This window comes from Frieseomelitta varia, unplaced genomic scaffold (assembly GCF_011392965.1).
Source record: "Frieseomelitta varia isolate USP_RPSP 00005682 unplaced genomic scaffold, Fvar_1.2 scaffold_247, whole genome shotgun sequence".
NCBI lineage: Eukaryota > Metazoa > Arthropoda > Insecta > Hymenoptera > Apidae > Frieseomelitta > Frieseomelitta varia.
Genome location: NW_025109976.1, coordinates 18500 through 42927, shown reverse-complemented (window position 1 = coordinate 42927; position 24428 = coordinate 18500). Strand labels below are relative to the sequence as shown.

The window sequence follows — 24428 nt, the reverse complement described above, 5'->3', positions numbered from 1 at the left end:
GTACGAGGAAACGCATTCGTTATGGGAGAGCTCGTGCATACTTCAGGTCTCGTTGAAAGTGAACAGGTGACGCGAACACAGGGAGGTGGAAAGAGGGCCGGGGAATTAAGGCGGGAAAGAAAGAAGCCGGCTCGACGGCCAAATGAAAACGTCTGTGCCGGTGGTATTCGACGTCGAGTGCGCGGTGGTATCGCTGGAATTCAAATCAGATCGATCTCGAACAGTGGATACGTCGAGTGGAAAGAGACTGAGAGACCCTGAGGTTTCTCCGCCAACCGATCGTTCCCTCTGAACCTCGATTTAACAAGTCTATTCCCTCCTGTTCTTCCTTAATCTCTACACACCGATAAGCAAGATTCTTCTCGAATCATCTTTTCATCAAGTCCGTCTTTTTCCAATATTTGGAAAAGCTTCGCGATAGATCGTTCCGTTAACAGCCAGCGACATTTACGAATTACGGTTGGTGAGCTACCGATTCGTCACGAAACAATATCGTTTGTCTTCGTTCCAAAAGGACTGGTGATTAACCAGTCCAACGACAAAAGGTTGTAATCGTGACTGTGAATTTCACGAGTCCCCTGTTTTATTCCTTCCCGAGGGAGAGCACGCGAGGATGATGATTACGAGAAAGGCTGACGATGATTACCACGCGAAGGGTGCGATCGCTTACTGCGTAAAAATCCGAGCGACCGCCACGCGACGGGGAAAAGTGGGCCAAACACAGGAAGAAGAAGAAGGCCAACGGACGGCGGTCTTGAGTCTGAGCTTGGAGGGAAGAAAGGGCGAGCGAATGGAAGACGAAGGCGAGAGCAGCCGGCCGAAACGATAACTTTCACCCCCGGCGTGTTTCCTTGGAAGGGTGGAAAACGGGAAGAAAAGCACCGGGGGGGCCGGGATTGGTTTGTTAATGTTATCGGTGGGTCGCGTGATGCGAGACATAAAGCATCGTGCGCCTTCTTGAGTTTCGTCTCTCTTTGTGCCGTGGCAAATTTATGGCGGGCCGGTGGTGTCGCGTGAAACGAGAAAGAACGCACCGGACCACGGAAGGGAAATACACGAGACACGCCCGCCGCCACTGTGTTCGGTTAATTCCGTTTTTCCTTGGAGAAATCGTCACGCGAATCGGCTTCCTCCCTCTTCCACCGGCGATACGGCGAACCTCGATAACAATACGCACGATGGAGTCCGCGTTTCTTTCTCACCGCTTTGCACAATACAGACCAACAATACAGACCAATTTCCTCTCCTCTTTTTATCGGTCAAATTTTTCTACGCGATGTACAATCTTGTGGAATGTTATTAAACTATATATTAAATGTAATAAATCTATCATATACAGGGTGCCTCGTACGAAGCAATTTTTTCTTAAACAATTTGCTATGGAGAAAAATGTTTAAAATAAAACTTACGTTGTTTCAATCTAGTCTATGTGGTCGCGCTTCCGAGATTTCAAGATAACCTTTGTTTCTTTTAAATCGAAGCAACGTAAATTTTATCTGAAGAGAAATTTGCGTAGACAGTTTCATACGTATACATACATATTATATTATAGTATTACGTTACAATATTATATTATATATTACTGAATCTTTCTGTACTCGTTTTACACGTGCGCATTGTGAATTATATCCAACAGATTCCCCGAACGTTTCTCCTTCGGTTAAAATCGCGGACATCCCGAAGCGGCACGAAAAGCGGTTCACGAAGAAGGCAAGCTCGAGGAACGCGTTCATTTTTTATGAACTGGTCGGGGAGGGGGAGAGGCAACGTGCAGATCTTTACGGAAGCACATTAGCACTTCATGGGCTTCGCCGACCTCTCTCGGCGAGAGCTTTCCTTGCACCGAAATCCCACCGCCTACGGATCGCTCTCCCGTGCCTTGTATATTAATTATTTCGAGCGGAAAAGGGTACAACACGGTCGGCGCTCCCTCGAGAATGGAACGGCAAGAAAATTACATGGACATAGCCGACGACACCTCGCACCGTTGACCTAGATTCGTCACGTTCACTGTTGCCCGTTTCCACGTCGCTTCTATTAATTAATAGCAACCGATTTATGAACGCGAATGGCTAGCTCTCGTCATTCTCGAGAATGGACGAACCTTTGTTAATAAACAAACGATCGACGAAGAACCAGCAGCATCAACCACGCGATTTATTCTTTTACGAGAATATTGCGTTAGAGTTAACTGGAACGGAGATAGTTTTAAAACGAGAGACAAACGAGTGAAATGAAACCAAGAGTTACAGCTTCTACCTTGTTCCTGAGACGTAATTTACAAAGTGACAGAGTACTTTGTCTTCGTTACGGACGTCTAATGACATCGGTGCGATCAATTAATTTTAAAACAGTCGCTTTTCGAAGTCGCTGTTCATTTGCAAGTGATATGCAATTTTGCAGAGGATATTCCGGTTAGACCGACGAAGGAAGACCTCGAGAACGAGGTTCAAAGAAAAGCTGGGATCAAGGAAACTAGGAGGGAAACTAGTTGCGCGACGGGTGTTTCACGGCTCGTGACCGAAAGCAGGAAATTGTCACTTTTGGCCATTTTGCCGCGCGCCGACTCGTCGTCACCGGACGGACTTTCAAAGTTAAATCTAATTCAACTTCCAATCTCAACTTCCACAATTTTCCTTCAACGAGCAGCCAGAAGTTCTCACGATGTCAACGAACTGTACGCGGGGCAACAGTAAATTGCTTTAATCTTCCTCGCGGTTCGTCGCGTCCTTCCTCCAACTTTTCTCTGACACGTCGATCTCTCGCGAAGAAGCGGAGGGAATAATTTTTTGCAGAAAATTTCGGAAGAGAAAAGGCCTCATTGTTCCATCCGTCTTTTATCGAAGTTTCTAAAAAAAAGAAAGAATGAAAAAAAAGAAAGAAAAAAGTGTCTTCGAGAGGGATGCTACCTGTTGTACCCTGCCTCCACCTCCGGTGAAATTTCTTCTCTTCTCCCGTTCCCATTATTACGGTTATCATCGTTGAAATTATCGCGGTGGAACCTACTTACGGTTCACCCTCGACCCCGGGCCGGCTCCAGTCTCTCCGCATTAATTGTTCGTTTAAGAAACGACAACCTGTAAGCGCCGGGAGGGCGCCGGGATTAATTTACTCTCCACCGTCCTCTTCAAACTTTTTCCTCTTTTATCGCTTTCTGGACACCTGTTCATCATCTCCTGTACACCACTCCTAATTTTATTCAGAGATATTACCCGCTTCCTATCCCTCACGCCCTCTCGCGCGAGAGAAAGAGGAACGCGAAGATTAATCGCACGCGTCCGTAAAGATCCGTAGAGGCACGAGCGTGCGGATTGGAGATCGATGGGAAACGGAACGAATTCCTCGAGGATTGCGTCCTTTTTTCCGCATTACTTATTCAAAGCAGGCCGTTGCTGTCTGAATTTTTCCCGACCGAGAGTCGTAAAAATAGGTCGCGAAAGATAAGGCCAGATTTCTCTCTCTTGTCGATTTTTTCACAGTCCTCCGGTGAACGGGGCGAAGACTTCTTTACTACCGGTCGTGAATATCCACGCGAGAGTGCGAAACAAGACACGGCGGCCGTCACACGCGGCTCGTTTCCATTAAAATCGATAACTCGATTTTCCGCGCGGAGGACGACGACCATCGGCTCGGCCAGCCGTTCGCGAATTAATTTCCGACGATGGAAATTCCGGTTAGAGCGGTGTCGCGTTATATTCGCGGTCGCCGCGACAATGCAACGATCATATAATTCATCGCGTTTCTATCAAACAGAGAGACAGAAAGACAGAGAGAAAGAGAGAGCCCATGGATCAATCAATTATACCAAACCGGCCACGGATCGTCATTAACAATCCGGTTGACCTTTTTCCGCTCGGTGGCTCGCGATACACGGCCGATTCCACGCTCGCCTCGCCGTTACTCGGGTCACGTTTGCCCCACTATGGAATTCCCATCGCTATCACGATCGTCTCTTTTACGGAAACGTCACGTGTGATGCATTAATTGGTAACGAGCGAACAGCCGCGCCGAGACAGGTGATTTATCGGATTAGAATTTCAAATCGGCCAGAACTGTTCCGAGCAGAGACCCGATAATTCGGTCGTTCAATCTTTGCTTGGATGGTGGTTCGATTGTCATTATCCGCTGGACTGTGGGATTCATATTTCTACGAACGCGATTAAAAGTAATGGGAAACTTTTAATCTTTGCTTGCTTGTTTAAATTTCTCATAAACGCACAGAAATTACTATCGGTACTAGTTTCGAGCGATTAGTTTTTTGGTCCTTGTACGATGGTAAAAATTATTTAACGCATGAAAATAGAGCAGCTTGAAAAGTTGAACGAACTTCAAAACGTCCTTGCCTTAGATTTCCGAAAAATTAATTGCTTGAGCAATTAAAAAGAAGAAGGCGCTTTGTTATCTTTTAACTTTTACGACGTTAAACCGGCGTCGAGTATCTCGCGGAAAGGGGTTGAAAAAAAAAATGGATAGGAAAATAATTTCAGCGGGCGTCCGCAAGCGGAATTGCGATGGGAATTGGGCACGTAGGCAGTCGAGAGGTGGAAAACGAGCGTGGGCTGCAAACCGGCCATCGTGCAATAACAATAACGACGATCGTACTAACAATCGCGAGGACGAGGATGACGGCGTTACCGCGTCGATAATAAAGCCTCATCCACGGGACAATCGAATCTCGGGTAGAGGACGAGAAGGATGAGGACGCAGGAGAAACGCCAGTTCGAACGCGACACACGCGCGAATAGCCCTGATTTTGTTGCAGAGTTCTCGCGGCTCGTTTCAATCCCTTCTCCCCCTTTCCGATTGCCAGGCAATCCGCCTGGAATAGCCTTAACACTCCTTTTCATACCTGAGAAGATCTTACAAAATTGAGAGAAATGTCCTGGATTCTACCGTGACGAGAGAACTTTTTCGCCGACGAAAGAGTAAATTCGCTTCGGATATCGAGAAGAACGATACCCACATTCAATCGTTCGCGCATCGATTTTTCTCGAATTGAAAAATTTCATTTGGTAGCGACGAATTATCGTCGAACGATACTCGGTCCATTCCCAATCGCCGATGTTTCGCCAATCAGAACCAATTTTCCCAATTTTACTATCGTAGTTCGGATTTTTAAAGCACTGCGAACCTGTCACACCCGCGGGACAATGTAATTTCTCTCCCCCTTTCACTCTGTTTGCTCGAACAAACTAGTCGTACATTCGTCGCGTATTTTTTTTTTTGTTTGTTTGTTTTTTCTCTCATTGCGCGATACCCGAGGAATTTAATTTTCATACATAGTATTGAAAGCCTGTGTCCCGGTCGCTAAATTTGCGGGACGATCAACCCGTTTTTTCACGACGAACCGCATTATATTTGCTTTATACATATATATATATATATATATATATATATATATATATATATATATCTCGCTGGTCGTGCGGTTAGATCGATTTATTTTGCATATTGAAAAGCCGGCCGTGGCTAACGGGGCGGCGAGTATTTTGTTTGCCCATCGTTCGTAAGAGCCGGGCTTTTGCCAGCCCCGTGTACAACACGAGGGTCATGAATTTTTCAGGAACACGCGTCACATTTTCCACGCACAGGTATCGTTTGATCGAATTCTTCAAACTTTCCCTTTGCTCTCTGAACCCCTCCTAGCCGCTCCTATTATTCCTCTTTTTATTACCGCGCAATTTTAGTTTCTTCTTTTTTTTTATCATCATTATCATTATCATTATCATCCTTCATTCCAAATTTACTATCAAACATCAGTATTAGAAATCAAAATGACGACAAGCTGACGTCACTATCGTGTCAAGAGTTACTCGATGCTTGAATTTAGAGTCTGCTTAAATATCTCCAGGGTAATTGCACGGATTGAAATATGCAGGTTGTTCGTCCACGGGTCGGTCACAGAGCACGGGCGTGTGCACAAATTTGCGCACGAGACGGATCGACCGGCTGATAATTAAGTCTCTTGGGTACGGAAGCAATCACGAGTCCCGCCTTAAGTATCGTCTGCTTGAGATTCGTCGGGCGGACGGAGTTACAGCCCGGGGAAGCCATGCGAAAAGCCGGAGGATGATAATTATCGAGCTACAAGACAACAGAAACCTGTTGGTTGTCTGTCGTAATCACCACTGTCGCAAATTTTCCTATAATGTGCAACAACGTAGCGATACATACATAGCGACAGACAAAACTAAAAAAAAACTTTGGCGATATCAGACACGTTGGTTGGATCAGCCGTGTTTTTCCCGTGTCTCGGATGATTGACACAGTTGGATCATGAGTAGGCTGAATGTCGTAATTAGGTCTCGCGAGTACAGCGGCTATACTCGTCAGACCGCTCGATCACGGTTCCTAGATATCGGTTCGGTTGTCAACAGATGTTTCATCGGCTGGTTCATTGTTAGCGAAACTTCGGCAACGGAAACGTCACCCACGTGTACATCCACGTCCTGGTGAGAGAAGTTCTGACGATCGTGTGGACAATCACGTTCATGAACGTGCTGTTGACTCAATAGTTGGCTGACCGTCGTCGTTCGCTTCGTATCTCGTACGCCGAATGATTCAGTGGTATCTCCTTAACTAGTCCAAGTTTCGTCCATAGAAATTCGCTCTAGAACCTTCGTTTGAAAAGATTTCGAGAAGTCGCAAGATTTTAATTACATATTTAATTCAACTGGTATGACCAGATCTTTGAAATAATATAAGTATCATATAGTGAATATCTTCCTACGACACGCAGCGGTTACGTTATGCTACGTACAAATTTCTAAATTCTACACATTTTCTAAAAAAAAAAAAAAAAATATAAGGATAGTTTGACAATGGAACAAGTGGAATTTCGGGAAGGAGGATCGGCGCATCAGGTGCTTTAACTCGGTCGTTTCCGAGCGAACGCGTCCAATTAATAAGGCCGCGAACCACAGCCTGGCCCCAATACCGTGCCCTGCCCTCGCCATACTATTTGCACATAGAGTCGCCCAGGTTCGTTGTCTCGTGCTTTCCCGTGCGCGACTACGAGACTCGGCTGGTCGCATTAAGCGTGGGTACACGAGTTGCCAAGTAGCTATCTGCATATTTACACGCGTTTCCCCGTGTACCGATAAAATCAGCCGCGCGCAACCTGCTCGGCTCGGAGGTGGCACGCACACACACACACACACACACACACACATACAGCAACCTGCCAGCGGTGCATTGCGGTGTCATAATCGTATTCCTTGAAATACCTCCGAGCATTTTGGAATCTCGTTACCGGGATGAAAAGGTAAACACGCGACGGAAATCGAATCGAACCACCACACAGACCCTCGCAACCCCTTCGAATCGAGCATCGATTACGACCGGCTTTACAACTGCCTCCTTTGAATACCCCTACTGTTGCTCGTGCGATTGTTCTCCTCTCCATCACAGCGACTACTAGCGTTTGTTTGCTAGAACACTGCGAGCTACGAGTTTCTTCTGTTTCTTCTTTTATAATTATTGCCCTTCTGGCAACTCGACAATATTTCATCTTTCGGTCTGTATCGGAAGGAAATTTTTCTTTTATCGAGTATATTATTTTAACGTAGCTGAAATAATTGTGTTTAAATGTACATTTATGATAATATTATTAGAACGATTCCTCGTCAACGCCCTCGTCTGACGTTCGATAGATATTCTAGTAAGTTGATCGACTGAATTAAAAATTGAGTAGATAATGATGTATGTTGTTATTATTAATGGCGATCTAATCGTGATTCTGACACTGGACATCGGAAAATGTATCGATATCGCGAACGAGGACTTACTCTGGAGAGAGCCCGTCGCAACAGTATCATCCACGGTTATATACGCGTGCACTTAACGCTTGCAATTTTTAATTACGCTCGCCGCCAGAATTCGCCGAAGTGCTGCGAGTTTTACGATAATTTCAAGCTATAATTCGTTCTGCCGCGCGATCCGCACCCGGTTAGGAATTCCGCGTTATTTCCTTTCTTTTTCTTCTTCCTCTTTTTTCTTTTTTCTCCATACCGCACAAACCGCCGGACAGTATGTGTTCACGATCGTGATAGTAATTAAACGCTTCCGTCGTAAAACCGCAAAAATTCGTGGAACGAGCGCGCTCCGAAAATAGAGGGGATGCGCGCGGTCTATGAAAGGAACGAGCGTGGCGAGTTCGAACGCGAGAGAAATTGACAGTGTCGTATTTAATTTTTCGCCTCGCGCGCCAATTAAAGTAAAACCACGCGGCCGTGGGTCTTGTAGGTATTTCGACGAGGGTCGCTGGATCGGCTTTTCGGTTGCGCGTGAAATAAATTCAGGGTTGGATGTGGCGAGTGGAAGTGGCTGGAATAAATCTTGCGATACGGTGGGAAAGAAAAGAGAAGAAAAGAGGGGACTAACATGCAGAAACGAGAACGTCTTCGCTCAGTTACCGAGTGCTGACGATCGCCAATATCCTTTTCTTGCTTTTTTTTTTTTTTAAATGACAAGTCGATTGGTAGCAACCGTGGCTGATTAATTAAATAATAGTCGTGATATTTTAGCGGAGAAAAAAAAAACTTTCCAATACTTTGTTACGTAACCTTTTGTTAACTGGTAATTTATGTATTAGGATGTCAAAAGGCTCCTCTCTTCCTCCGCGTGGTTCGATGGAGCCGCCAGTTTGGAAATATTCGAAGGGAGATGAAGGAGAGTGTATCCCAGCTGATAAGCGACTCTTTGTGCCGCGATAACTCGAACGTGAAGCGGCGGTTCAATGGGAGAAATCGGCCGGGCATGTTGGCTAGCTTGTGAATAATGCTCGCTTGTGCTGTCTTCCTTATATACTCGTCCGGTGCTTTTACACGAGCCACGAATCAGCGAGCGTCAGATATGCGAAAAGGTCAGAGGGCATCGATGGTGGAATCTTGCAGGATCGTAGGATAGGCTACGACTGTTTCACATTCAGCGAGCATTCGAATACTACTAAACGCGCGGTTGTGTTTCGCGAACGGCTGTGTTTGCCTTTCGCTACGCGAATCTCGAGACGAGTGTATCGATCCTCGTTAAAGCGCGCGCCCCGCGCGATACCTTTAATCAGCCAACTTGATGAGCTCATCTCCTAACAAGAATAACGTCGAGTTAACCTTCTTTGTCTGAAATTTTCATTTAACCTTCCACATCGTCGTGGAAATATCCTGGCCGCGTAAACGTAGACAAAGGTTTCCTCGCCTTTGTAACGAGCCTTAATCCAACCGTTTTTCCATCGCGGTGGAGAGAGAGAGAGAGAAAAAAAAAGAAAAAGTTCGCCTCCGAGGCTACGCACGGATGCACGGAAGAGGAAGACGCGCGAGGGTGGTTTGAACGCTTGTCCGTGTGAGAGGATGGTCACGCGAATCGGATCTCCACGGACGACGAGAAAAGAACGAAAGGGTCGGGTCCCCGGTGCCTATGTCGAGGTCGACAGGGCGAAGAGGATCGAGGTTCGGGGCACGAGATAAAGAAACGAGGCACCGGCTCGTAACCCAGATGCGTCCCGCGTGTTTTATTGCCCCGTTACGCGGCCAGGCCGACGTAGATGGCGAGATGGTTTCTCGCGTGCTCCTTCCCGGACCTCTGAAATCCGAGCAGGCCAGCGAGGAGCTCGCATAAATTCTCCTCGTCCCCGCGATTTTTCCTCTCTCTTTCTCTCTCTCTCCGCCGGTTGAAATTCGGTTTAATTGAGCCTGGATGCTCGGCGTTCCTCGCGAGTCGAGATAATCGTTCAGAGGTGGGGGAGAGAGAGAGAAAGGTTCATCGGTTCTTTTGTATTCCACGGTTGATCTCGGATCGAGGGGGAAAATGAAACCGAGGAAAGTGCTTGGAAACCGAGAGACGGATAAATGAATCGGTGCGTTCGAATTCTATCGGATGTAATGTACTTAAGGATCTTGTCGGAATTGTTCCTTGTCCCCAAACATTAGATGAATAGAGGGAGAAAGAGCGATTGAGATATTGGATGAATAAAGCGCGATCGTGTCTCTGCACTTTTTAAAACGTGGAATGAAAAGAAGCTTCCAATCGAGCCGACAGAATTTTTCCTAGCGATTCCCGCGCTTCGTGATGAAATCGACGAAGAATTCAATCGGCGTTTTGTTTCAACAACCGAAGTAACACACCGGAGGTGATCGGCCGGGATAATTTTAATTATTTGGTACGCGCGTTGCCAGGTTCGTCCACGCCGGCTGTTCACCAATGCGGAAGGTGCGCGGCCACGGTTTCAAGGTCACCGGCACCTGTCCGTTCGGCCGCATGCCGGCTGGTTAGCAACCTGCCCAGGCACTTTCTCCGTTTCCCCGGCTGATATTATGCCCGCACGCACCGGAGGCAACCGAGCGTGCTTGCCTCGTTATGCATTTTTCAACGGGGCGAGCGAGCGAGTCAGCGAGCGTCCGTCTCGAGCCAACCGCCCTTGACTCTGTCCATGGCCCTAAACCTCTCCTCCAATCAGCCTTCTCTCTTCTTCTCGCCTCTTGTTCTTTTTTTTTCTTTTCTTTTCTTTTTTTTTTTACACTCGGTCCCCGTTAATTTCAATTCGCGCAACGTATCAAAAACACACTCGAGCTCCCTTTTCGAGGAACCCGCTAACACCAAGTGCTTGGCGCAGTATCGCAAGAGACGTTCCGGTGAACTCTAGATTTTCTCTTTCACAGATCCGCGCGAACGTTGCGAAATATTATGTAGGGTTGCGGACTTTTATTTCACGCGTACGTGAAATTTAAAAGTAACCGTGCGGAGTGAAACGAGTGGAAGTCCACCTCCCGAAATTCATAATGCAATTTTCAATAGAATCCAAGTTCAGGGCCATTAAACGATCCCAGAACTGACTACAGAATGGAGTGGCCAAACAGCCAAAGTCTGGGAACGCGCACGATACCGCCATCATCTCGATATTACCCCCGTATTTTTTCCCTCACGCATCGCGAGTCCCGCCGCTCTGACTCTGTCCACGAGGGAGGGATTTCCTCGATGGAGGCAGCCGAAAAACTCGGGAAACATGCCTTTCAACTTTGCCGCGTATCCCTGCAGGGATACTCGCAGGTTCCGAGGGATGAAAACGGTCCAGAGACTCTCGGAGGCTTTTCCGCCCTTTCCGCGGTCGCCTAAGCGGCTTTTTGCGGGACGAAACGGTCCTGTTTCCCGCGCGATTTGGGGAAAATATGGGGCCTTGGTCGAGTCGGGTCGAGGGATTGAGGCGGCTTCTATTAATTGAACCTTCCTCCTTGTCTAAAAAAAAAAAACGAGTGGCGCGTAAGTGCTCTTTGACACTCTCGGCTGACGTATAAGCGGCTAATTGCAAAGGTAACCAAGTTTGGAAGGTGGAACGATGCCGTAGAACTGGGACATGATAGCGCGTAAAGCGCCGTGTCGCGTTGTATTTGCAAGATGCGCGCTCGGAGATCTCGAGATTTGTTTAAAAACAGAGAATCGAATTAGAAGACGAGGTAGGAGGTGCTCAAAGGATCGTTGCTTCAAAGGACTGAGTAACTTTACCCAGTATCCGTGGGAATGCAACGACAAGAGACAAGCCAGAGAAAGAGAGAGAGAGAGAGAGAGAGAGAGAGAGAAGGTTAATCTGGAAATTCGATTTCGAAATTTGCCCATCCACGGAAGCATGGAGCGAAGATCGAGCTACGTTTGCGGTTTTCGTCCTCTGGCAGGATGTATATCACGGCTGGTATAATCGAGTCGGACGGTTCGTTCCGGCGAGATTGAATTAGAAAGCGTGCCGCGCTCTCAGATGTTGTCGCTCCTCTTGACGGATTAAGATGGAACCGCGTTGGACACATAAAAATGGATGGACGGCCCCCGTGTGGGACGGAGTGGTAAAGAGCAGCCGAGGGGATCGGAAGAGCATCGAAATAAGGGACCCGGAGAGACCTTCGATCTCGCTAAGTAACGAGCCTTATCCTTTCCCACTGCGAACAGAAGCTGTGCTCCAGATCAATATTTGAATAAAGCAATTCGTCGCTGGAGAAATATTTGCCGGCGAATCTCCCGAGCAAACAACGAGAAATCAAGAACTCTGCTTCATCGGTGAGAAAGAGAGAAAGAGAGAGAGAGAGAGAGAGAGTTCAATTCCGGGCAGAAGGATCGCTTTTCCATTTCGCTAAAAGGGCTTGAGAGAATATCGTTACCAGGAATCGTTCCGAGAGTCTCGCCTTTGAACCGGCCATAATTGCTCGGTGCTCGTAAATTTCCGCGAAGTGTACGCGCGAGGACAGCGTTAATGATTCTCGGATCGCATGGGTAATGTCGGGATAAATCCTCTCGGCAAGGGAAGTGGAAAGAGCAGAGGCGCTGGTGGAGGCACAGCCTCCGGAACGACGGGAGAAAAAGAAAAATAGGATAGGACCTCGAGAGGCGAAAGAGAGGGGTATAAGCCACCCTACTCTATCTATTTCTATTTTCTGCTTCTCGGAGAAGTTATCGGGCCGGATGAGACTGTGCTTAGAGGGGGCTGGAAGAGAGAGCCGCCACGCCACGCCACGCCACGCCACGCCACGCCATGCCAGTCGCGCTCTTATTATATCGATGGCATGAAGCCGTCCCGGGGAAAGCCCCTGAAATATTTTCACGATTTTCCGACAAAGCGTTCTGCCATTTCGCGCCAAAGTGCTCGCGAATAGTCTCATTTTTTAACAAGAAACGCGGCCAGAGTACGCTGCTGTTCGCCGGCGAACACTTTCCACAACCAGGGGTGCGCGATCCCTTATTATCCCCTCCGGAGATTTTGCTCGAAATTTTTTTTTCGAACAAGGACACAATTCTTTAAATTCGACAGTCCTGTTTATAGAAAAGTCTCGCTAACGTTTCTGGATTATTTGCTCGCCAAGGACGAATATTAATCCCGCAATCACAAACTTTCAGTCTTCAAGAATTATCCTAAGAGCAACACAAGTCAGACTCGTGGAGATCTACGGAGGATCTATGTATGTACGTGCCTCCGGTTGAGCGAGACAGCCGAAGAAACGCGGCCTTCTCCAATGCGGCGAGCGTGGAATTGGATTGAAGAAGGGTGGTCTATTTACCGAAGAAGAAGGAGTGGAAGAAGCGAGATGGTTAACCGGTACACGAACGATATTTGTTTCCGTCCTCCGACCGACTGATTCTCCAATTCCATCTACACGATTCGTTACGTCTGTCGCCGCTCGTGTCTACAACGCTTACGAGTGCTATCTATCGCAGACGAACGATGATACTGCCTGTGCACGATGTACGATGAAATTTGATTATGATTCGTTAGGTCCTCCCTCTCGTCAAGTGGCCATTTACTCCTGGTTGACTCCTCGTCGATAATTGAAATCGATTCCAAACTACCGATTAACGTTCTTCCCTAACTTCCCAACACTTTCTGCGCCCGATACCTCTGTACACCTTCAGTTTAACTTTCGATTGAACTTCCATCGAGTTACTGGCAAGGCAAACTCTTCCTTGAAATCTCCTCGCAAAGAAGTTTTAAGAGACGAAAACTCCTAGGGTGGTGGATGGGAGGGTTGAGATAATATTTTTAAATAAGAGAGGAGGGGCGCTGTTTTACCTTCGTCGGAGGGTTGGCGGAAGTTGGCGCTCGCGGAGTCGTTGCCAACGCAATTTCAACTGGCTGGACGTTTGCCCCGTTAAACAGCCGGGAGAATTTTTCATCCGTTAAGACGCAACCCCCGAGAGAGAACCGATCCGAGCGTGCAACGACCACGGACTACCAGGAAGCTTTATCATCGTCGTCGTTGTCACCTGTCGGTCGGAAGATCGTTCTTCCCCGTTCTCGTCTCGGCAGCCTTTTCCACCCAGTTTTCCAGCTACAGTTGTTGCCACACCGAAAGGCGAAACGATGAAACTTTGGAATATTTCGAGTCCAAGCACGAAGTGGCTCCTCTGCTATTAAAACCAAGTACCCGCCCCCTCTTCCCCCCCGATTCGCATCCGGAGAGCCGGAGGAAAATCCGTACAGGCTGTAAATTCGTTTTTTATGCGCATAAAAAATTTTTCCCATGAATACGGATCGACAGGATGCAGTCCCAATAACCGATTCTAATTTTCTTGGAAACTTTTTACATTACACCGGACGTTACACGAGTCCTCCGCGATCTCGATCGCAGCGAATTTTCCCTCCGACGTGAATTTCCTATCGAGAGCGTCTCCCAGCTCGACATTTCAGAATCGTTGGAAATTACTCTGGGTCGCTCGGGATATCCGGAATATATATACATGTATAAGTTTAATCGCGCGCGAATCTTGGATCGTTTTTCGATTCGTTATCTATTTACGAATCTTCGTTCGGTCCCGCCCACCCAATATCGGTGCCAAAGAAAACGCTAATTGCCCGACTAATTGCGAAGACGACGAACACCACAGGCTGTATCTTGCATGACAAAGGTAATTGCACGGTAACGGAGAGACAATTAACTGCTCCATTCTCGCGGACAAATGGTCCCGTATTACCGGTAGTGTCCCCCGGTACACGCCTAAATACACTAACGGAAGAGTGCGGTGTGCGCGGACGCGCAGAGAGGTAGCTACGCGTTATTTAAGCGTTATTTTACGCGAGCTAGCTTTGCCTATGCAAATCCATGCTGATGGATTATGCATTCCATGCATATATTATAAACGCGACGTAGGTTACCGCGTGGAACCGGCGCAGAGTTTTTGGTCCCTTTCGCTTTGTCGAATGGCCCCTCCCCGCGCCCTTTCTTCTTCTACCGACGCTGTTTCTTTGTGAATGTCAATCTTTTCCGGACGCTAAAAAACTTCCTGCTCTGTCGAAGGAAGACGTTCAACTATTAAAGAACCGACAGAGGCCCTTTCACGGTCTTTGCACGAATCTTCAAATAAGATTTTGACAAAGAATGGAAAACCGTATTTCTTCAACCAATCGTTTTCTCTCGCTCAGATTTTATAATTTTATGAAATTTGAAAATATTACAGTACATCTACGTACACTGTGTGATAAATTAATGTGATAAAATTTTTGATTTTTAATGGATCAATCCTTCGAGAATCGGTATTTTTTTTTTTTCAAAAAAATTATGATAATAAAGAACTCTTTTTTTCCAATCAAACGCTATTATTTCTCTCGCTTAGATTTTATAATTTTATGAAATTTGAAAATATTACAGTCATCATCTACGTACATTGTGATAAACTACTTTTTGTTTTTTAATGGATCAATCTCTCAAAAATCGATACTTATAAAAAGATAAACAAATTTCAAAACGAAACAATCAATGCAATCGCAAAGCAGTGTACCTGAAACGATCTCCCTGCGGTCCATAAATCGTGTCAAGAGCAGAAACAGCTTTAGCAATGAAAATCGTTATCTTCTTACCGACCAGTTCGTAACCAGCTTCGCGAACGGGCAAAAGCGTTACCCCGATCAAAGTTTGAAAAATTGCGTTAGCGTGTCACGTTTTACAAACGAAGTGACGCTAATGAATCTCTTTGAGCCGTGTTTTCCGGGTAAAGAACAATGAAAAAAAAAAAAAAAAAAAAAAAAAAAAAAAAAAAAAAAAAGACGAAGGAGAGAAAGAAACGCGTCGCCGTTCACGGAGGAGGGAAGAGAATGGTTAATTCGTCTTTTTAACGTCAATTACCTCTCGGTCGGCCGACGATTTTTCCCGCGCACGCCGATGAATTGCACCGGGTGTCGAAGTAATGAAAACTAAAGAGGAGGAGGAAGCAGCGGCGGCCAGACAAGCGCCAATTAAAATGAAAATAGCGTAGGACGTAGCCGCGGCGAGCCCCGCGAAATAAACCGGGTCGAGAAGAGGGCTGTTTATAATTTCGCCGTGCTTTTTCGCGGCCATCGGGCATGAATGTTTCATGAGCTGTCCTGGAAACGTTCAAATCAGAAACAGCTGCGAACCGGTCGTAGATGAAAAACAGGCACTTGAAGAATTTCTAAAACAAAGATGTATAGGTATGTACATCTCTCGTCGAAATTTCATCGTACTTTGTGCGACAGACGATGGAATTCGGACGATTCGAAGATCTGGCAACACTCCGGTTGACGAGTGGAATGGTACGAAAAGAGGAGGAAAAAGGTGAGAAAAAAGCGGCAGTTTTTCGAAGAGGGAAAACGTATGGAGAAGAGATTGAATCCGGTGTGCAAAAGCGATAAAGCTTTGCACCGTACGTTCGACAAACGTTCCATCTTTCCGGAATCTGTCGCGCGACAGCTTTGCCCCGATCATCGGCAGCGGCTTTTGCTATTTTTTTTTCCCCCTCTCTCTTTCTTTTTTTGCCCACCCTCTCCGCTTCGCAGCTTCGACTGAGTGAGAGCAGAGAAATGCAGAACGCGCGGAGAGACAGCTGGTGGCGAGCGAAAAAAAGAAGCTAATACGCTGGCACGAACGCCCCACGCGAAATCAGAGCCACCGTTTGACGCGGAAAATCGTCAAAGGGGAACGACAACATTCCCCCCCTCACACCGTGCCACATTAAAGCTACATTACTGCAGCTACGCGCGTCGAGCTTTTTCCTCGCCGCGTCTCGCTCTTCCTCCCTCTTCTTTTTCTCTCTTCGCCAAAGCCAAAGCTACAGGAGAAAAGCTTGGGAGGAGAGCTCGTCGTGTGAAATGCGCCGGAGAGGGAGTCGTTCGTCCGGCGGACGTACCGGAGAAAAGCCCGTTAAAAAGAAAAGAAAAAAAAAAAGAGAAAGAAAGGAGTTGGAGATGAGACTTCTGTTTTTTTCTTCGCGCGGAACGCTAAGCTTTTTCCATCGATAAATCCATCTAGGTTTTCCATCCTGATCCGCGGAATGAGATCCAATTGAAAATTCAAGAAGAGAGATTCGAGATAATTGCTGATTATCCATTGCAAAACAAACGTACGTCAACGAAGATAATAACGAATTACTACGCGCAGGAAGGAGCAAGCCAGGTAGAAAAATAAATACACCACCGAGTTAAACCGGGATAAAACTATTCGGTGCGCGAGGGTTGTTCCATTGGTTGATTAATACCACAAGTAGACTCCAAGAACACCGAGGACTGTTTTCTCAGCACACAATCATATTCCACGAACACTCCTGCGCTCGATATTATACTAACGCTCGCCAGACTCTTCGCGAAGTTGGTTGCTACGTTAACAAAAGGAGCAACCACCGCCGGGATAGACGTTCCTCGTGTTCCGCTCTCGAGACCTACCTGGTCTCTGTGGATGTTGTCAGGGGAGAAAACAGTGGAACGATTTAGCCAAATGGGAGAAAGTCGGCGGCGTTCTCGCGGAGCCAGACTCGCCGGGCTCGCTTCCTGAATCAATAATTCTTAAAGGGTACTTGCACGTTACTTTTTCGTTCCATCGGCCCCCCCGTTTATTTGTCCGCACCCACTCGACCTAGAGAAAGGCCAGCGAGGAGAGCGAGACTAACCCTGTCTGTTTGCACCCCTTTTTGCCACCAGCGAAGAAAGAAGTTCCGACGTTCGGGAACCGGTGTTCTTTTCGGCCGCGAGGGGTGAAATTATGGCGGATGGAAAGAACGCGACACGAGAGTCCTCGATAGTCGTCGATGGAGGGCGAGGGGTATTTTCTGCTGAATTGACCATTAGCGCGGTTATTAGGTGGGTTCAGGGGTTCAGGGGTTCGCGTACATGCGCGTACACACGCGTATCATATAGATACATATATGTACGCGAGGAGGAAGAGGAGAAAGGCTTTAGAACCGTTAAAGCGCTTACGCTAGAGAGGCACTCTTTCTCTCGCTCTCTGGCAGACATGCGTGCGGGATACTCGCTAAGTGATCCATTCAGCGCTGTGTCTAACGGAATACATTACAGGAAGTAGCAGTTAAAAAACCTTTTCCCCTGGCAACCCCCGCAGCCAGTCCGTCTTTCGGCTCACGGGACGTAGTAACGTAATTCTATGCTCGTTAAGTGGACTAGTTATTATATCTTCCTAATCTGTATAACGATGGCACGCGTTTGGGATTCAGGCTCTATTACGCAGATAAGACCAGTTTCGAACAAGTACCTACCTAACTAGTAGTTCGCGACACATCGAAACTTGAAAGTTTAAACGAAACTCTAAAATTATTGTTGTTTTTCTCTTTTAAGTTTTTAAACTTAAAAGTCTAAGAAAGTTTAACTGAAACTCTATCAAATTTTATCAACGTTAACTGTCATCTATTTGTCGCTAATGACAAAGAATAAATGAAATTGAAAGAAAACCGGCGTCGAAAGTCGGAAATTCTATCGTGCACTTCCGAGTTCAAAGGAAGAGAGAGAAAGAGAGATGATGAACGTAAACCGGGGAAAACGTTACGTTAGACAGAGTTGAAAGTTGTTGGAAAGTTGTTACCTTGCGAAGCATCTCCTCGAGCGACTCCATGTCCAAGGCGGAGTTGTTGTTCTCCGTGCGTACGGGCTGAACCATTTGTCACAGTTTCTCGTCACAGTTGGCCGCAGTTCCTGATCGCACTCGGTTCACTCGCGCGTCACTAGTTCCTTTGGAGGAAACTTACTCTTTTCACCAAACGCCATCGCGCCTCGGACGCGAAGCGGAAACGAGCGGAGTACGCGCAACACACCGCGCGTCCCGCATTCGAGCACGATCGAAACGCAATTTCGTCTCGGTTCGAGCGCGATCGAGATCTCCTACGAGATCTCTCTCTCTCTCTCTCTCTCTCTCTCTCTCTCTCTCTCTCTCTCTTATTTAACGACCGAGACGAATTTCCATTATACCGTGGCTTTTCTAACTGGAGAGGAGAGAAAACGACGACTCGGCGACTACTCGGAATTGTAGCAAGTTTTAAAGAAGCCGAAAGAAAGAACAAAAGGATCGAACGACAACGGTTCGGTAGAACCAATTCTTCCTGCCACAAAGAACCGTTACTTCTACCACCGAACCAAAGGGACCGTAATTTCTACTTAAAGTTCCCATTGTGCTTCCGATCTTGGAAGCTCATCAAGAACCCCTTCGAGTCTTTAAAGTGCTTCAACGATCGCTTTGAGTGTTCAAAAACTGTTCGTCACAGTCGGACGAACAGAAGATGGAGAAACTGAGAGAAGGAGGATTGGCTAAAGGAGGGGGAAGCAAAGAGATGGGTAGAAGACGGTTGCAGACGACCTCCTATTTTAACCGGTATATAAATTACGAACGGCCGAGTCGACCGAAAGAAGACGAAAAAAGAGAAAGAGAGAGAGACTGCTCTCGTCTTTTTAGTGGTGCTTTCCAACTTTTCGTCGTGGAAACACAGCGAAACAATGAAAGAGAGAGAAAAAAACCTAGCCAGGAGGGCGAACGACGAGCATGACGAGAGAGCATCGTGCGACGACGAGAACGCCGAGGGTGTTCGTTCGCACGAATCGACTATTTTCAGGCGGAGGATATTTTTAAGCCCAGTATGGAGCACGGACGACCGATTTCCAAGAGGAAGAAATTCTTTCGAACGGATCGAGAGAAGAAAACGCAGCCGACGACCGATGTGAAAAGAAAACCGACTCTATCGTCTTTCTTCTTCTCTCTATTCCTGGAGGTACTCGCTTCTTTCCGACTAATTAAACCTATCCAATCAACGTGGCATCTGCAGTTTTCCTTCAACCGATTCTCCACGAGTTCGATTATTTATTCACGTCGCAACTCTCTAACCGTAAGTCCGGTCATTGTCGTAAGAAACAATCGCAGATTTTCAAACAGTACAAATTATTATGAATACTTTTGTATAGCGATTTAACGGATCCGAAAAGATGGGAGCAATCGAGAGATGGTTCCATTTGGCCGGCTACTTTCGCGTTGACGACCGGCTCGGAGAAGACGAAACGCGAATCGAAAGGCAGTTAACTGGTCGTATCATCCGGCACGTCGACTGTTCTCCACAGTTATACGAGTTTCAGGTAGTTTCGGGATTTTTACAGCCGCTGGACAGGAGGCTGTTACGACCTACCAGTAAAACGACGAACGTTGCCACGTTTTCACGCCAAGCGCCACTAAAAAAGCAAAAGTTCCGTTGCAAAAGCTGATTTAATAAAACTGCGACAACCAGACTAGACTCGCGTTAACGCTCGGTCTCTTGTTAATCCTCTCGAACGAATACTCATTCGTTCGATCATTCGAGCCGCCGGGATTCGAAAGTTTCGTTAATTACAAGGGGGAGGAAGAACGCGTCAACGAACGTACACCTTCGCCGGTTAATTTCCCGCGAGAGACGGCGGCTGCTACGCGAACGCGACACGATCAATTCAATTTTTCAGAATACGATACGTCCGACCGAAACGGAAATCACTCGGATGATTCGTTCAGCGAATTCTCGTCGACGTTTGATCGTTTTCGGCGCGACCGAGAGAAGAAGTTCGCGACCAGCAAAGGAAATTCCTCAATTGCCCGGTTCGACGTCACGCCACGGAGAGTTCGATGTTTGAGGAACGTTCTCGTTAATTCGCGAACGGACAGGACCGTAGACAGGGGCAAAGCGTCGGGGGAGTCGTTCGCAAGGGGCATTTAATTACCAAACGGACTCGGCCAACTCGACAGGGTGCTCTGCAAACACGTAAATACGCGACCGTTTGTCGGGGCTTTCGGTTTATTTTCGAGCCGAGACCATGCAGACGAGAGGCAATGCATTCAAGCTGTCTTCTCACAAAGGGTGGAAATTTCGCGACTCGTCGTCGAAAACCGGCTCCTCGTGCTCCCTCTAATTGCACCCTCTTCCTTTCTCTTTCCTCGTGGTGTATCGAGGATGAGGCAATCGAGACGATAACGTTCCTTTCTGTTTGCAGATCCCGCACGAGAGGCGTGGAACGAGAACGATCGCGTTGAAAAGGCGAGCCAGTGCTTTTCACTCGGTTAATCGCAAACGATCGGATCTCGCGGCGCTTCCGTCGATTCGCGAACGGTTACGACGTATAATAAGCGGATAGACACGGCAGAGGGGTGAGGTGGAGCGAGTCAAAAGCGATCGAGGGCGAAAGGTGATTTCGCTAAACCGAGTGATTCGTTTTTGGTCGATTTATCGCGCGTTCCGACGACGAGAGAGGAACCTCTGTATGTTTTCACCACACGCTCTTTCGAAAACGTTCTGTCTCCTCGTCTCCCGAAAGCGGAGCTTTTTCACGGTGTCTCTCTGTTCCACGACCGACCTGGTCGATCGACTGGGATGTTCGTTTGAGCTCTCGACACGAACCAAGCCGACGCGTTTTATCTCGACTCTGTGATCAAAGCTTAATTGAAAAAGAGCCAGGCCCACGGCCATCCCGCCTCCGCCGTCGCCGCCCAACCCCTATCATAGCCGAATGGAAACTGATACCGGCCGAATACGATCGACAATGCAGCCTTTTTCCTCTCTTTCGGCGCGTACAGCCAGCTTGCAGCACGCCGGCTTCTGTATTCGCGAGCTACCCGGTTAAATCGACAGATTAAACGCCGCGGACAAAGAGGCGAGAGAAAGAGAGAAAGAGAGAGAGAGAACGAGGAAATGGAGAACGGTTGCGCAACCATCCGACCACGTCCAAGGTAATTCTCAACGGTGACCGCGTAACTCTGATGTCATCCGCGATTAAACGTCGCCTGTCTTTATTTTTCGTGTAACTCTGATGGTCTTTATCTAGACACCGGTGATACACGCTTCGATCCGCACCGTCCATTAACTTTCTAACTCCATAATCCACCGATTTTATCGAAACGGACGATTTATCGAAAGTAACGAGACAACACGGCACTCTTTTTTTTTTTTTTTTGTTCTTTTTGCACAAATGTTTGAATCCAGCTCTACTCTCTCGAGCTCTCCATTGCCGGCACCTGTCGTCGTGACGCGAAGAAAGGAACAACGCCAACCATCCGCCAGCGAGATACGTTCGCAAAGGACAAAACGGTGACGAGAAAAGAGTCTGATGCTCTCGTTCGTGGATACAAGGGGCCCAGGGTCCTCGAGAGAGACGTTGGCTCAGCACAAGCTTGGTCGAGCACCCTGCTAATTGGCCAGGAACTTGAGCCGAGACCGATTAATTAAAGCAGCGCGAAAAAGATCTCTTGATTTTTCTCACTGGGCCGTGAGCCGTTTACCTGCTAATTAGTATCGTCGGCTACCGGGGGGGCTGCTAATTATCTTAGCGGCGGTCGACGCGACGCGTGTCGCAATCACCGGTAGGAAGAGAATCGACTCCAACGCCGGTCGATCGACAACGACCTTTCCGCTTGGAGAACCTGTCCATCTGTTTGCCACCTGCCGTTCGAGGTCGTGTTCCATGGTGCTCGACGACACTCGACGACGATTTATCCGATCGAGAACGACTGAAAGCCTGCTTTTCAAACAAGTTCACGCAGTTTGTGTAAAAAAAAAAAAAGAGGGAAAACAAGTTTGATGTACAGACAGAAGGTGGAGGCAAAATCGAAAACGACGATGAAGTTGTGTAGCTTGCCATCACCCTCTCGACTTCGCGGAACAAAACGCGTTACGATGTCATAAGCGAAAAGTGCGAGAGAGACTACTTCAGCCAACTACATTGATACGAAGTAAAACTTCTTCTGTTTCATCACAACGGATCCTTCCATGAAAACATGTAACTATTTCGTAAACAAATAGGTTTTCCGCAGGCCCGATAACATACTCACAATTGCAGATTGGATGAATAAATGATCGAAAAAAATGATGTTTGATAGAGAGAGAGAAAGCGAAAGTGTGTGCGGTAGCATCCGCTCGAATTCTGTTCGGTTCGTCTCGCGTCGCCGTGTCGATTCGCTCGTTAACGAAAGCAGGTCGCGTGCGCGTTCTCTTCTGGTTTTCGCGCCTCCAGCATACAACGCGAATCCCCGCGCGTCGTTATCGTAACTTCATTAACCATGCGTTAACGAAACCCGTTTAATTATGCCGGGCGAGCTAGCGGCGGTCGGACAGCGATTTTTAATTAAAAACCGCGTCATCGATCGACCCGACGACGCGAGCCGAATGAGAGAGAAAGAGAGAGAGAGCACCAGGGTGGAAAGTGAACGCGCGCACACGGTAATAACGAGAATCGCGGCGACAATTAATTACCCTTACCGGCGGTGGTGTCTTACGACCGTCATTTCACCGGCCGATTAAGCCGGCGAATACAAGCGAATTAAACGGCTGCACTTCCCGTTCGGTTAACGGTCCGGCGAACGACTCGCACAGTCGAGTGTCTTCTATCGACCGATATCCACCTCGTTCCTTTTGCAAACTCCACTGAAACGTTCGATTAATCCCGGCAACACGCGTTGTACGAGTGCCACCCTCGATATCCAAGATCGCGAACGAGGTATTTAGTTGGAAATCTTTTCATCGATAATCAGAGTTCCGAGCAGTCGATCCGAGAAGTAGTCATTCTACACGGCCTCTCCGTGGTCTCCAAACCGGTTGACGATCTCGTCGGACGGTTTTTTACTCGTCTAACTCACCAGCAGCACCTTCTCTACTGGAAGCGCGTGCAGCGTCTGACTCGCGAGGAATTTCGCGGAGTTCGCGTTACTGAGCGTCGAGGAAGAAGAAGGCCAAGGAGCGTGACACGTCGTGGCAAGGCCGACCGGAAACGTCCATCGCGAGCGCAACTACGGAAGCGACAGCGTGCCACGGAAGTATCACTCTACGTACGGAATCGAATTCAAGAGAAAGGGGGGAAAGAGGAGAGAGAGAGAAAGGAAGGAGTGAAAAGCAAAGTAGAGGGGGGGCAGACAGATCGCGTGTCTCTCGAAGCGATGATCGATCGAACGACAACGAGAGCGTGCTGCTCCGGTCGCGGTTCACGGGCCACTGAGAGGGAACTTGTGTTCTAGCGTCCAAGTTGTGCTCTGAGCCAGAGCCCGAGAGACAGGGGGAGCGACAGAGAGGCAGAGAGCGTGCCGTACGTCACATGCGCGTTGTAACCCCAAACAAAAATGCCGGCTATCCTCGTTCCACCTGGCCGAACCCCGGTGTCTGTCTGTCTGTCTGTCTCTCGTGTTCCCTCCCTCGTTGCTCCTCCGCCACGTTGGCGAACAACAATAACAACAGCACGCGCACCGCTCGGGGATGCGGCGGATCACTGCAGAATACGGAATCGGGAGTTCTGCCAAACTCTGGTACCCGCAACCTCTCCTGCCCTCCTACTACTCTCGTCGTGTCCTCGCGTGTTCCCTTCTTTCCTTCCCGTTTCTCTCTTGTTCTTCTCGCCTGCTGACAGCCGCTCGTAATCACCTTTTTCACGCGACTGCGGCAACTCTTGCTTCTCGCCCACTGCTTCTTCTCGGCTCGAGCTTCACTCCCACTTTCGTTCGCCGAGAGAGAAAGAGAGAACAGATTACGTAACGGATACGGTTCGCCGAGGGTAACCGGGTGTGTATCGGGATCGTTGAGAAGGTGGGACGACGACGCGAGATCTGGGTGCTCGGCACACACGAGTTGCGCAACACACGTGCGTGTGCGTGTGCTTTTTCGCGACAGGGAGACGAGATCGTTCGACACAGGGTGAGATTCTAACAAGTGCGGCCTAAACTCGGTAGCGG

At 47.9% G+C, this 24428-nt stretch overlaps 1 protein-coding gene across 7 annotated transcripts in view; it reads right to left on the bottom strand.

Moving 5' to 3' along the window:
- LOC122528180 (uncharacterized protein CG43867) overlaps positions 1-23292 on the bottom strand; it is a 41791-nt gene extending 18499 nt beyond the window's left edge. For 2 of the 7 annotated variants that reach the window (XM_043653036.1, XM_043653037.1), the window contains exons 1-2: positions 18294-18531; positions 9108-9110 (exon numbers count right to left, since the gene is read on the bottom strand). In XM_043653036.1, coding sequence (XP_043508971.1) covers positions 9108-9110; positions 18294-18368 — 78 coding nt within the window. In that variant the 5' untranslated portion in view covers positions 18369-18531. Of the gene's footprint in view, positions 1-9107; positions 9111-18293; positions 18533-22968 lie in introns of those variants that run through there. The other 5 variants (XM_043653034.1, XM_043653033.1, XM_043653038.1 and 2 more) reach the window with 5 other exon arrangements.
- Positions 23293-24428: the final 1136 nt, after the last annotated feature.